General features: G+C 44.8%; 1 protein-coding gene across 2 annotated transcripts; it reads left to right on the top strand.

Annotated features, from left to right (window-relative positions):
* Positions 1 to 601: 601 nt before the first annotated feature.
* Positions 602 to 11632, top strand: TEX48 (testis expressed 48). 2 transcript variants are annotated; one of them, XM_053908228.1, is made up of 5 exons: positions 602 to 1046; positions 7415 to 7522; positions 7752 to 7878; positions 9840 to 9968; positions 11309 to 11632. In XM_053908228.1, exons 1-5 carry the CDS (start codon positions 762 to 764, stop codon positions 11410 to 11412), a joined length of 753 nt encoding a protein of 250 aa, XP_053764203.1. In that variant the 5' UTR covers positions 602 to 761; the 3' UTR covers positions 11413 to 11632. The 2 variants fall into 2 exon arrangements, with proteins under 2 accessions (XP_053764203.1, XP_019309600.1); XM_019454055.2 differs by lacking the exon at positions 602 to 1046 and having other exon boundaries at positions 7413 to 7522; positions 7752 to 7874.
* Positions 11633 to 11868: the final 236 nt, after the last annotated feature.

Raw genomic sequence — 11868 nt, 5'->3', positions numbered from 1 at the left:
TTGCCTGGACAGCTTTGTAAAAATACTGAAGCTCTGGCTCCACCAAAAAGATTCTAAGTTAGTTAGGCCCCTGGGCATTCTTACATTTCCAAAACACCTCAGAGGAATCTCATCAGCAGCCAGAGTTGAGAACCTTTAACACTGCCACTTAAGAGTATTGCTTTATACCAATAAAAACAGTTAATAAACTGTAACTCACAATAAGTATAAACAGTTTAAAAGACTGTTTTACCACCATCAAACACTTAGAACTGTAAGGTCACATTCCACCCCATCCCCCCCACCTAAGCCCCTACCCAACTGTCTCCCTGACTACAAAACTGTGTAGAATGTCTTTGCTTTCTTCTGTTCCCTGTGTATCAGGTGACCTCTATACACATCCAAGGATAGCACTGATGGAGAACCTTGTAACCTAATTTAGCTTCCCCAAATAGTGCCTGGTTGTTCTAAATAAAGGAATTGAGTGTCCCTTAAGGTGAGAGATTTTGTGAGAACACAAATATAAAGCAATCCCCCTTTTATCTGGAAGATAGATTGGGAAGATGTCACTTTATTTTTGCACATTATCAACGACTATTTCTTGAATGCTTACTCTACCTTGTAAGCACCATGTTAAATGTTTTCTATCTATCTGATCTCACTTCATCCTAAAAGTATATCTAGGACATGTAATTAGCAACATTTCCATTTTTCAGAGGAGAAAAGCGAGAGGTGAAGTCCATTTGCCCAAGGTTAGCACCCAGCTGGTGAGCGGAGACAGAATGTGGACGCGGGCATTTTACATTCAGCGATGTTCTGCCCCTTTCTGGCCCAGCCTTCCTCAAGACGCTTCCACAGAAGACATCAGGACTTCTGTTCCAGTGCCCCCAATCGATGTCATGGCAGAGAGCATGGCGTCGTGGACAGAGGGAAGGATAAACCACTGGAGAAAGGGTCAGCAGACCTCCCCCCTCCTCCCTGACATCGTGGTCCAGGCAAACCCCCAACATTCCCTGGTTCCCTGGCTCTGTGACATCACAGCCTCCTCTCTTCTCTGCCAGTTACAGGTGAGTGAGCCTCAAAGGTCAGACCTCAGAGCAGGACGGAGTATTTTTTCTGTACTTAAAGGGACAATGTCTCCATCACTCCTGGACACCTTTGCTATAAGAAGCAGACATTACCCCTAATTTGCCTCGACTCCACTGTTTCTGTCTCTGGGCCCCAGTCTCCCCACCTGTGCCGACTGACCCCTAAGGGCTCCTCCAGCTCCAGAAGCCTTCCTGTTTGACCTCGCTGGGTCTTTCTTGTTCTGGTCCAAGTGCTGTGGGTCACTGGAGACCTGAGGCTCACAGCCCACTGGGCATAACCCAACAGCCCTTTTCTTTGGCTCCTGCCTCCATCTAGAGGCAGGCACTGGTAGTGCAAGAAACCGCGCACTCCTGGCCCGCCCCAGCCAGCGTCAATTCAACTCATTTCTTCGCATCAGCATTTATGTTTGTGGAGCTTTGGCAATATGCCAGGCAGCTGTGCTAAGCACTTTCCATCATTATTTAATCCCCGCAACCACATTTTAGGGTAGATGCTATTATCGTCATCCCCATTTTACAGATACGAAACCTGAGGTTCAAGGGAGTTAAATTCTTCTAAATTTCATAGCTTACTAAGTAGGGGATCTTTAATTATTATCCCCCAAAGAATGTGCCTGTCGCTGCTGCAATACCTCCCTTAAGAGCCTTTCCATTTCTGAAGAGGGCTCAAAAGTTCAACACTCTTTGCTACTAAGACTGAAAGGAGAAAGTGTTTTTCTACTCCCCTCTTTTTCTCATGAAATTTCTGGCCACAGTAAACATATGGAAAGTATTGACACTAGATTTAGACAAACCTACATTTCAGCCCCTGGTGAACACCTAATATGGAATTTTGTGTGTATATATTTGTATGTATGTAAGCTATTTGTATGTATGTAAGGCTCCAGGCTATTTGTATGTATGTAAGCTGCTGCAGAGAAAGAGCCCCCCACTCAATGTGTGAAACAAAAACTGAATTTATTTTGGGTTAAACAAGGGAGAATTGAGCTTTTATCACAAAGTCTCGGAACAAAGCTAAGCGCTAATATATAACAAGTGCGGGAGGGTGTTGCGTTCACGGAAGGTGGCATTTCAGAGGCAGGAGTGCTTGGGAATGGTAGACCGTGAACTGCGAAAGTGTACCTACTATTATGTGTCTCTTACTTTGGGGAGAATGGTCACCGAGGCAAGGTTTTGTTAAAAGATTAAATGACTTTAAAACAGGTTCTGGGGCTTACCTGTTACCATGGTTACAGAGCAATCAGTCTTTACTTAGGAGACTGGGACCTTCTTTTTTATTCTTAGTCTCCCCCTTTTTGGTCCTCCCTCAACCAAAGCTGCAGGAGAGACCCTCAGGAATTGTGCAGATCTTCACCACTGTTGTCCACTTTCCTTGAAGACGCAGTTCGACCTTTCCACCTACAGAGATCTGATGTTCAGTTTGAGCATTAGCCAGCCTGATGCCTTTTGGTTTTGTCTTTGAATCATCCGTGGAGCTCTACGTTGGGCCAGTGGCCGCATAAAATCATTTGACTCTCTGGACAGCAGCCGGTAAATGACTGTGAGGCAAACAATGATCATTAAAAGATTTTAAGTTTTAGATTAAATCGTTAGATCAATTAAAAGAAGGATCTGACGATCATTCCAGAATCATCATCCACAATTTCCTAGGTGTGACCAAGAAAAGAAATTCCAAATCATTATCTGTGTCTAAAGAATTTTGATTGGTTGGTTGGTGTTCCATCACGTGGGCTGTATTATTTACTATGTCAGCCAAGATGAGAGAAAATGAGCACCTTGAGTTGTCCAGCCCATACAGAGACCTCACTGTCTTCGGAATAGGCCCATCTATTGGTATTGATAGCCCCATCCAAGATTTTCTTGTTTCCAGTGTTGTGTAAGACAACACAGTCTGCTGCGGGCGTTGGGAGTTGTACACTTGGAATGGTCAACTCTTCATCACTCAGAATAGTCTCAGTTCTAGTTGGAATGGAAGAATCTGATTTCCACGTAAGAAACAAATCATGTCAACCAGTGGTATTGTTGTCTGTCTGTAGTTATCAAAAATTCCCCTTGAGAATTTAGAGGAAGGATAAGAATGTATTGAGTGTTAAGGTCTCCTCAGAGTGGCATCACTGGACAGACTTGGAGAGCTGTCCTCCTACCATTATGGAACATGAATTCCTCCAATGGGTTCCTTCTTACCGTAAATACGAGGGTCCTTATCAACAGGCTCCACGTTCGTTATGGACAGAGGAGTTTTGACCTTGTTTTTATTTTAGAAGTCAGTTGTTTTCTCCAAAAGGCCATTTCTGGTTGATTTTTTAGGACTCTTTGAAAATGATCAGGAGATCTAAGTTGGCATTTCACCTCCTAATTTATTTTATCTAAGTCCTCTATTTCAAGTCTGAGCCTTTCGCAAAGAGAGAAGAAAAGCCTCCTTTACTTAAGCTGTTGGTCGCCCTAGAATGTTCTTTGAAAGTGTCCTGAAGTCCATTAAAGTCTCCTGGTAATTCATCTTGATTTTGTTTGCAATTTTGGATCTTTGCCCGATCTACCCTTGGGAAAAAGATTTTTGAAATAGTTTTATGTGGTACCTTTTCTATTTTTCTTCTCAAGTCCACTTTTTTGAATTCTGTGTAGGTGGGTTATTTAAATCTTCTGGTCTTTTCCATCCTGCTGCTCTTAAACATTTTTCCCCATCGCTGAAGGTCAACCATTAAGTGAGCTGACTGGTACAGACACAGGAGTCAATAAGTAGCAGGATAACCAGCAGAATCCTGAGTTATACAGCAGCTTTCTGTCATTCTGAAATTTGGGGTGATCCTATATATTCACCCTCAGCTCAATTCTCATGCAGGGTTTGAATTCAACCTCTCTGGACCCACCTTCCTGGTACAGGAGTTTTCAGGGGATATTGTGCAGTGTTGATTGTTCTTTTCTACAGAAATGAAGGGAATTTATTTAAGCAGTCACGGGAAGGAATAGAAAGAGTGTAAGTAGGTGGTAACGATAAAGCTGGGTGGAGAGAGAGAAAGAGATGTAAAGAAAGCAGGTTTCAGAAGGTTTGAGTAGGAGTACGTCTTTTTTTTTCCCCTTCTTTCTTTCTTTCTGAGGCCAGAACATACCAATCAAAGACCCTCTCTACTGATTATGTGGTGTTTTTGTCTTCTCTCTTCTCTAGAGTCCCTCTTAAATCTCGTACTTTTGACATTAAAGGTTTCCCTTAGTGCCCATAATTCCAAGTCATCTGGTTAAACTTTCCCATCTATTAACATAAACGTTAACACACATGAAAGTACACGTATTGAGGGTATATATGTGAAGCAGGAGTTGTTGTTTTGTTTTGTTTTGTTTTGTTTTGTTTTGTTTTGTTTTCAGGAAAAGGCAGCAACTTTAAGGTAGATAAGACCATGACAAACAGCAGAGATCACATTACAGTTGACCACAGTTATACATGGTGTCTTGAATTCTGTGGCCTCACAGAGCCTAAAAGAGGCCATCTGATCACCAACCTGGAAGTCACTGACTCCTGAATATAGGCTGAGTAAAGTGACATTAGCTACTTTCATTAGGTTAACAAGACAGAACACGTGCTCGTGAAGGTTTGGAGGGACCCGAGGCAGAGGCTTAGCAATCACCCTCACACAAATTGATCACCATCTAACAGACCTCCAACCGTTAGTCCTTGGGGCCGAGGGTTGTGGTGAGCGCTTGCCACACCTCTGCTTTCGCTCCTTCCTTAGGAAACACCTCCCTCTACATTCAACATACATGAGGCAATCTGGAACAAAGCAAAACCCCACGAGGCAAGAATTTATATGAAGGAAATTGAAACGAAAGCAAACAGCAAGAAGAATGCGTATATTAATGGCAAGCATACTTGCTAAATGGCGCATCTCCTAAACAAAATACCTAATTGCCTTAAATAAATCTCTCTTTTTAAAAAATTTATTGTCAAGTTAGCTAACATACAGTGTAGTCTTGGCTTCAGGAGTTGATTCCCATGATTCATCAGTTACATACAACACTCAGTGCTCATCCCAACAAGGGCCCTCCTCAATGCCTATCACCCATTTTCCCCACCCCCCAGCTCCCCATCCCCATCAACCCTCATTTTGTTCTCTGTATTTAAGAGTGTCTTATGGTTTGCCTCCCTCTCTGTTTGTATCTTATTTTTCCTTCCCTTCCCCATGGTCTTCCGTTAAGTTTCTCAAATTCCACATATAAGTGAAAACATATGATACCTGTCTTTCTCTGATCGATTTATTTCACTTACCTTAATACCCTCCAGTTCCATCCATGTTGTTGCAAATGGCAAGATTTCATTCTTTTTCATCTCTGAGTAATACTCAGTTGTGTACATATACCACATCGTATTAATCCATTCATCAGTAGATGGACATTTGGGATCTTCCCATATTTTGGTTATTGTTGATAACACTGCCATAAACATTGGGGTCAATGTGCCCCTTTGAATCAGCATTCCTGTATCCTTTGGATAAATTCCTAGTAGTGCTATTGCTGTGTCATAGAGTAATTCTATTTCCAATTTTTTTTTTTAATTTTTTTTTTCAACGTTTTTTATTTATTTTTGGGACAGAGAGAGACAGAGCATGAACGGGGGAGGGGCAGAGAGAGAGGGAGACACAGAATCGGAAACAGGCTCCAGGCTCCGAGCCATCAGCCCAGAGCCTGACATGGGGCTCAAACTCACAGACCGCGAGATCGTGACCTGGCTGAAGTCGGACGCTTAACCGACTGCGCCACCCAGGCGCTCCTCTATTTCCAATTTTTTGAGAAAACGCCACACTTTTCCAGAGCGGCTGCACCAGTTTGCATTCCTACCAACAGTGCAAGAGGGTTCCCCTTTCTCCACATCCTTGCCAACATCTGTAGTTTCCTGATTAGTTCATTTTAGCCACTCTGACCAGTGGGAGGTAGTATCTTAGTGTGGTTTTGATTTGTAAATTTCTATCTGTTCATAAATCCTAAGAAGATACAATAAATTAATTAAAGAGAGCTCAAGGAAATATATCAGAGCTCAAATCATGTGGAAAAACTCACTGGGCAGAAAATCCAAAAGGCTATTAGAGATGGGGGCTAAATGGCCCCAAGGAGTACTACTTTGGTCCAAGGATCCCACAAAATGGAGATATTTGTATGTGTCTAGGCTGCTGGATGTATCTAGCCACAATATATAAATTGTGCTGTATCAAATACAGTACATGCCAGAAGTTAAAGATTTTGTATTAATTGAAGGGGTCCAGGGTAAAAGAAACAAAGACATCACTTAGGAGGCTGTTGTTCTGCTTTAGGCAAGACATAATGGTGGCTTGGGCCAGTGGACAGCAGTAGAGAGAGTGAGAAGCAAACACTCATGAGTGTGGCAGCTCACATAGAGAATTGGTTTGTGAGGGACATCAGCCGATACCATGATAAGAATTTCCTTGGGGGCGCCTGGGCAGCTCATTTGGTTGGGCGTCTGACTTCAGCTCAGGTCTTGATCTCGCAGTTTGTAGATTCAAGCCCCCCATTGGGCTCTGTGCTGACAGCTCAGAGCCTGGAGCCTGCTTAAATTCTGGGTCTCCCTCTCTCTCTGTCCTTCCCCTGCTCATGCTCTGTCTCTGTTTCTCAAAAATAAATAAATGTTGAAAAAAAAATTTTTAATGAAAGAAAGAAAGAAAGAAAGAAAGAAAGAAAGAAAGAAAGAAAGAAAGAAATCTGGTATCAATGTTGAAAAAAGAATTTCCTAAAAAGGGGTCTTGCCACAGAAAGGCAAGTGAGAACTGGAAGTATTCAGAGACAAAGGAATTGGTGACTAAAGCAAGGTTTTATAATTCTGGACCATCAGAACTAGAAAGATCCTTGAAGATATCATCTAGCCTAACTTCCTGTTATTATTGATGGGGCTTCTGAAATGCAGAGACACATGTGGACTTAGCCACAGCCAGTGAGCAAGTTGGTGGCAGGACCAGGACCTAAACCTGCAAGACTGTGCTTCATTGCCATGTTCCCCTGGGACCTGGGCCAACTGGAGTATTTTGGAGCCAGTGAGCCACATAAAGGGAAGGGAAATGGAATGATCATTGACTGCACACTTATTGTGACTTTTCATATACTTAGTCCTTTACTTTTTCTGCAAGTAGGCACTGCACTCCCATTTTCTCCATGAAAAAATTGAGGTTCAAGAAAGTTAAGGAATCTACCCAGGAGAATGCACCCAGAACTGGGGTTGAACATGGATCAACCTAAAAACTGGATGCTCGTGTGCGTGAGCCTGGATGTTACAGTAGGGGGATCCTATCTAGAGTATGAGCACAGATAAAGGACTAGCATTTTTCATCCACAGTCTTATGTTTATTTAGGAAACAGCCCTGCCCAGGCAACTGGGTTCAAATTCAAGGTTAGCTGACTCAACAAGGCGCCCCTACAGGCGAAGCTGGCAGAGTAAAGGCTTCAACTCTTCTCCATGGGTAAGGAAATTTTGCATAGAATGGGAAAAATAATTTTAAAAGAGGACAGCCTAGGCAGAAGGGCCTGGATCTGCTGGCCATGGGGAGCTATGCAAGATTTGGGAGGGAGGAAGGCTAGTATATCTTGAGAGAGGTTGACCCAGTATGACCCCCATCACAGTGAATTTCCAGTGGGCATCTGGAGTTCAGATCCCAGAAACCATGGCCCCCATTCCTTCACCTCTTACAGCAGCCCACCAAAACTTGGCTTCGAAGATCTTCTGTTTGTGCTGCAGAGACTGTGAGGACCCCCAGGCCATGGATGACCCCAAGGCCCCCAGTGAACCTCAGGATCAGCAGCCATCCACCTGCAGTAGGTACCAGACAAAGACACACCGCCCAGCCTCTCTAGACCTCAGTTTTTTCATCCCCTTTCTGCTGTGATACCCTCAGATTTCCTTCAGCCTTTGAGTGATAATTCCAACCTAAAATTAAGTGGGGACTGGGTGGTTTCCTAACTCAAACCAATAAACAATAGGCAGGGAGGCGGTCAGGTGTCTGTCACAGTCCCATCAGGAAATGGAGCAGTTTAACAGCATGAGAAAAATTCTCATGGCATATTCTTCCAGAAAATCCATGGTGAGGGTCTTTAAAATACTCCTCCAGGAAATAATTTCACAATAAAAACTGAGGACCTTAAAAATGTCAATCCATTTTTCCAAGATAATAATAATGGTGGGGCGCCTGGGTGGCTGAGTCGGTTGGGCGTCCAGCTTCGGCTCAGGTCATGATCTTGTGGGTCGTGGGTTCGAGCCCTGTGTCAGGCACTGTGCTGACAGTTCAGAACCTGAAGCCTGCTTCTGATTCTGTGTTTCCCTCTCTCTCTGCCCCTCCCCCATTCGTTCTCCCTCTCTCTCTCTCTCTCAAAAATAAATAAACATTAAAAAAATTTTTTTTTAATTTTTTTTTAATGTTTATTTATTTTTGAGACAGAGAGAGACAGAGCATGAATGGGAGAGGGTCAGAGAGAGAGGGAGACACAGAATCCGAAGCAGGCTCCAGGCTTTGAGCTGTCAGCACAGAGCCCGACGCGGGGCTCAAACTCACAGACCACGAGATCATGACCTGAGCTGAAGTCAGACACCCAACCGGCTGAGCCACCCAGGCGCCCCCCAAAAAAATTTTTTTAATAATAATAATGGTAATGACTGAGACCTTCTTACTTACAAAGCACTGTCTAGGCACTAGGGAGCCCACTGTGATCAGATAAGTCCCCTACTATATCAGAGCTGACACTGGAGAAAAGCGATATTATCTGATCCCTACCGTAACTCTAAGAAGGGGACATGATTATCCAAAATGGATGTGTCATTTTGTAGCTCTGAGAACAGAGGCATGGGAGGGGAGCAGTTTGCTGTACTTGTGCAGCTAGCAAAGGACAGAGATATTTATTACAGAACACAGTTCAGTCTGTTGACAGACTCCTATGCTATACCTTAAAGAATTTAGAATTATGGGGCGCCTGGGTGGCTCAGTCGGTTAAGTGTCCAACTCGATTTCAGCTCAGGTCATGATCTCATGGTTCTTGAGATCGACACCCATATTAGGCTCTGCGATGTGCATCAAGCCTGCTTGGGATTCTCTCTCTCCCTCTCTCTCTCTGCTCCTCCCCCCACTCTCAAGCGTGTGCTCTCTCTCAAAATAAATAAACATTAAAAAAAAGAATTTAGAATTATATAAAAACAAAGCTTTATATACAACAATGTTCACCATAATAGTATTTATAGTAGTGAAAAACAATTTAAACACCCAACAATAGAATATTGATTAAATAACTCTTGAATTCTCTGCAAAATAGAATATTATACAACCATCATTTCTTAAAATTTAGTGGCCTGAGAAGAATGTTTATGACATAACATGTATGAAAAAAGGAAAATGCATACATGACATGTAAGATATGATGGACTGTGTAAAAGTATGTGTGAGAAAAGACCAGAACTGTGATTGCATCTGAGGGGCCAGGAGTTTGGGTCATTTCTATTTCTACTTCATATTCTTCAATCTTTCCTAGCTTTTCTATAATGGATATGCATTAGCATTTGTAAACAGGGTGGGGGGAGGTAAACTTTGTGTTTTAAAAAGAATACATAGTTTGAACCCAGCATGTGCTTAGGGGGAGCACTCGGAAGACTGGAGGAGGGAGATCCAGGTGGTCCCCGCCCCCATGACAACCACCACTGGCTCGCGTGCACTGACTCAAGGTTGGCAACGTACCTTCACTTCCATCACCTCCCCTGAGCCTCCCCACCTGACTGTGTGGAATTATCACCGCCAGGTTTGCAGAAGGAGGGGCTGGACAGCAAGAATTTGAAGCGTGCTAATGAAGCCTCCCACTCGCCTTTGGGACAAACTCTGATCCACCCAGAAAAGAGAGCCTCCACCACCAGCAACAATGAGTATGAAGGTGAGTTCCACACTGGGGTCCTAACACTGACCAGGAACCCCCATTGTCCTGATGACCAAGCCCCACTGATCTTTGAGCTAAACTAAGTGTGGTGATAGGAGAGAGAGGACCACGCCCTCCAGGAAGCTTCGGTCATTCTAGAACACACTGGAGCAATTCCAGGAGTCTGCTAGGAATTACGTGAGGAACAATAGGTCTGGGAGGAAAGAGCACACATCCCTGCTTCTCTTCTAAGCCCTTGGGATCTTATCTTACACGTCTATTTTGTGTGGCTGTTGCTTTTGTGTCTGCTTTGGCCACTAGACAGTAAGTCCCAGGAGGACAGCTGTGTTCCCCCAAACCCCACAAGGTGCATGGCAAGTAAACAAGGCCACAAAATGCTTGTGGGCTGAGTATAGTTGGGGGTGAAACGCCTCAGGGTCATGGAAGAAGGATAGAAGTCCAGTCCAGGAAGAAGAGACGTCGCCACATTGCTGGGCACCCACACTGCCCGGGTGATGTCACTTAGCTCACAAACACCCTCTGAGGCTGCTGCTAAGAGCTAAGGACCAGCCCAGCCCCCGCATTTCAGGATTCGCAAAAACAGCTACACCGTCCGTGCAAACAAAGTCTCACACAAAGTCCCATTGTTGTAAAAGACAGAAGGGCTCCCGCTGCACTTGAATCGAGGGTGAGGCCCGGGAGCCCCACTAGCTCCACCACCCGCTCCCTCTCACCTCCCAACCCCCACGGGGCTCCATGGAACACAGTTTAAAAACCCACCTCTCTTGGGGCACCTGGGTGGCCTAGTTGGTTGAGCATCTGACTTCGGCTCAGGTCATGATCTCACAGTTCATGAGTTCAAGCCCCATGTCGGGCTCTGTGCTGACAGCTTGGAGTCTGCTTTGGATCCTCTGTCCCTCTCTCTCTGCCCCTCCCCTGCTCATGTGCTCACTTCCTCTCTCTCTCAAAAATAAACATTAAAAATTTTTTTAAAAAATAAGCTACCTCTCATTGTATAGAGAAAACTGAGGCCCACAGGAGAAAGGGACTTTCCCAAAGTCCACCCAGGAAGTAAGGTTAGTGTTAGAAGCAGATTGGGTCCGATTCTCTTACCTTCCAGGCCTCTGCTCTGTGCAAGGCCCCCAACCATCACTGAACACACCAATGAATTACAAACGCAGAACCTACTGGCATGGCCCTGCCACCAAGGACTTGCGAGTCCGGCCTGGGGGTCCACGTGGCTCACACGGTATTCCAGGACCCGACCATGATCAGGGATGGAGGTGACTGGGGCGGTGCATCCAAGCCCAGTGCGAAGGTTCCGCCCGGCATCGTAACCGGTTCCTTTCTGCTTGCAGAACTGAATACACACGTCTCCCAAAGAGGTTTCTGCAAGAGAAACCTAAACCGCTACTCCCAGGACCGCTGGCCATTCCAGCCGTGTCACATCGGGAGGCCCTGAGCATTCTAGACCGCGCTCCCACGCGGGCCTCCCAGGCTGCGGGCCGCTGGGGTGTCTCCGAAAGGAAGAGGCAGTGAGCAGGGGCCATGAAGACAGATTCAGAAACTCCCCCGGGAGGAGAAGACGTCTGAGCCACCCCTGTGCCACCAGCAGGAGTCACTCCAGCTCCTGAAAAAGCCACTGTGGAGGGAGCTGTTTCCAATTAAAGCCCTTGGTGATATCGCAGGACTGTGTCTCTCCTCTTTTCCCCTCCTCCTTACGGGGAGCATCTTCCAAATGCCTCACTGGTTTTACATGTATTATCCTGTCTCCCTAACCTAAACCAAAAACTTAAACCTTATGGGTAGCTTTTTTTTTTTTTTCATTTTGAAACCATCTTGCACTTACTGAAAGTTGCAGAACAAAGAACTCCTAGTTACCTTTTACCCAGACTCAACAATTGTGTGCACCTCCACC

This window comes from Panthera pardus, unplaced genomic scaffold (genome assembly GCF_024362965.1).
Source record: "Panthera pardus isolate Hobbes unplaced genomic scaffold, ASM2436296v1 HiC_scaffold_20, whole genome shotgun sequence".
Taxonomy (NCBI): domain Eukaryota; kingdom Metazoa; phylum Chordata; class Mammalia; order Carnivora; family Felidae; genus Panthera; species Panthera pardus.
The sequence above is the reverse complement of the archived record's forward strand: the minus strand, read 5'-3'. Positions and strand labels throughout refer to the sequence as shown.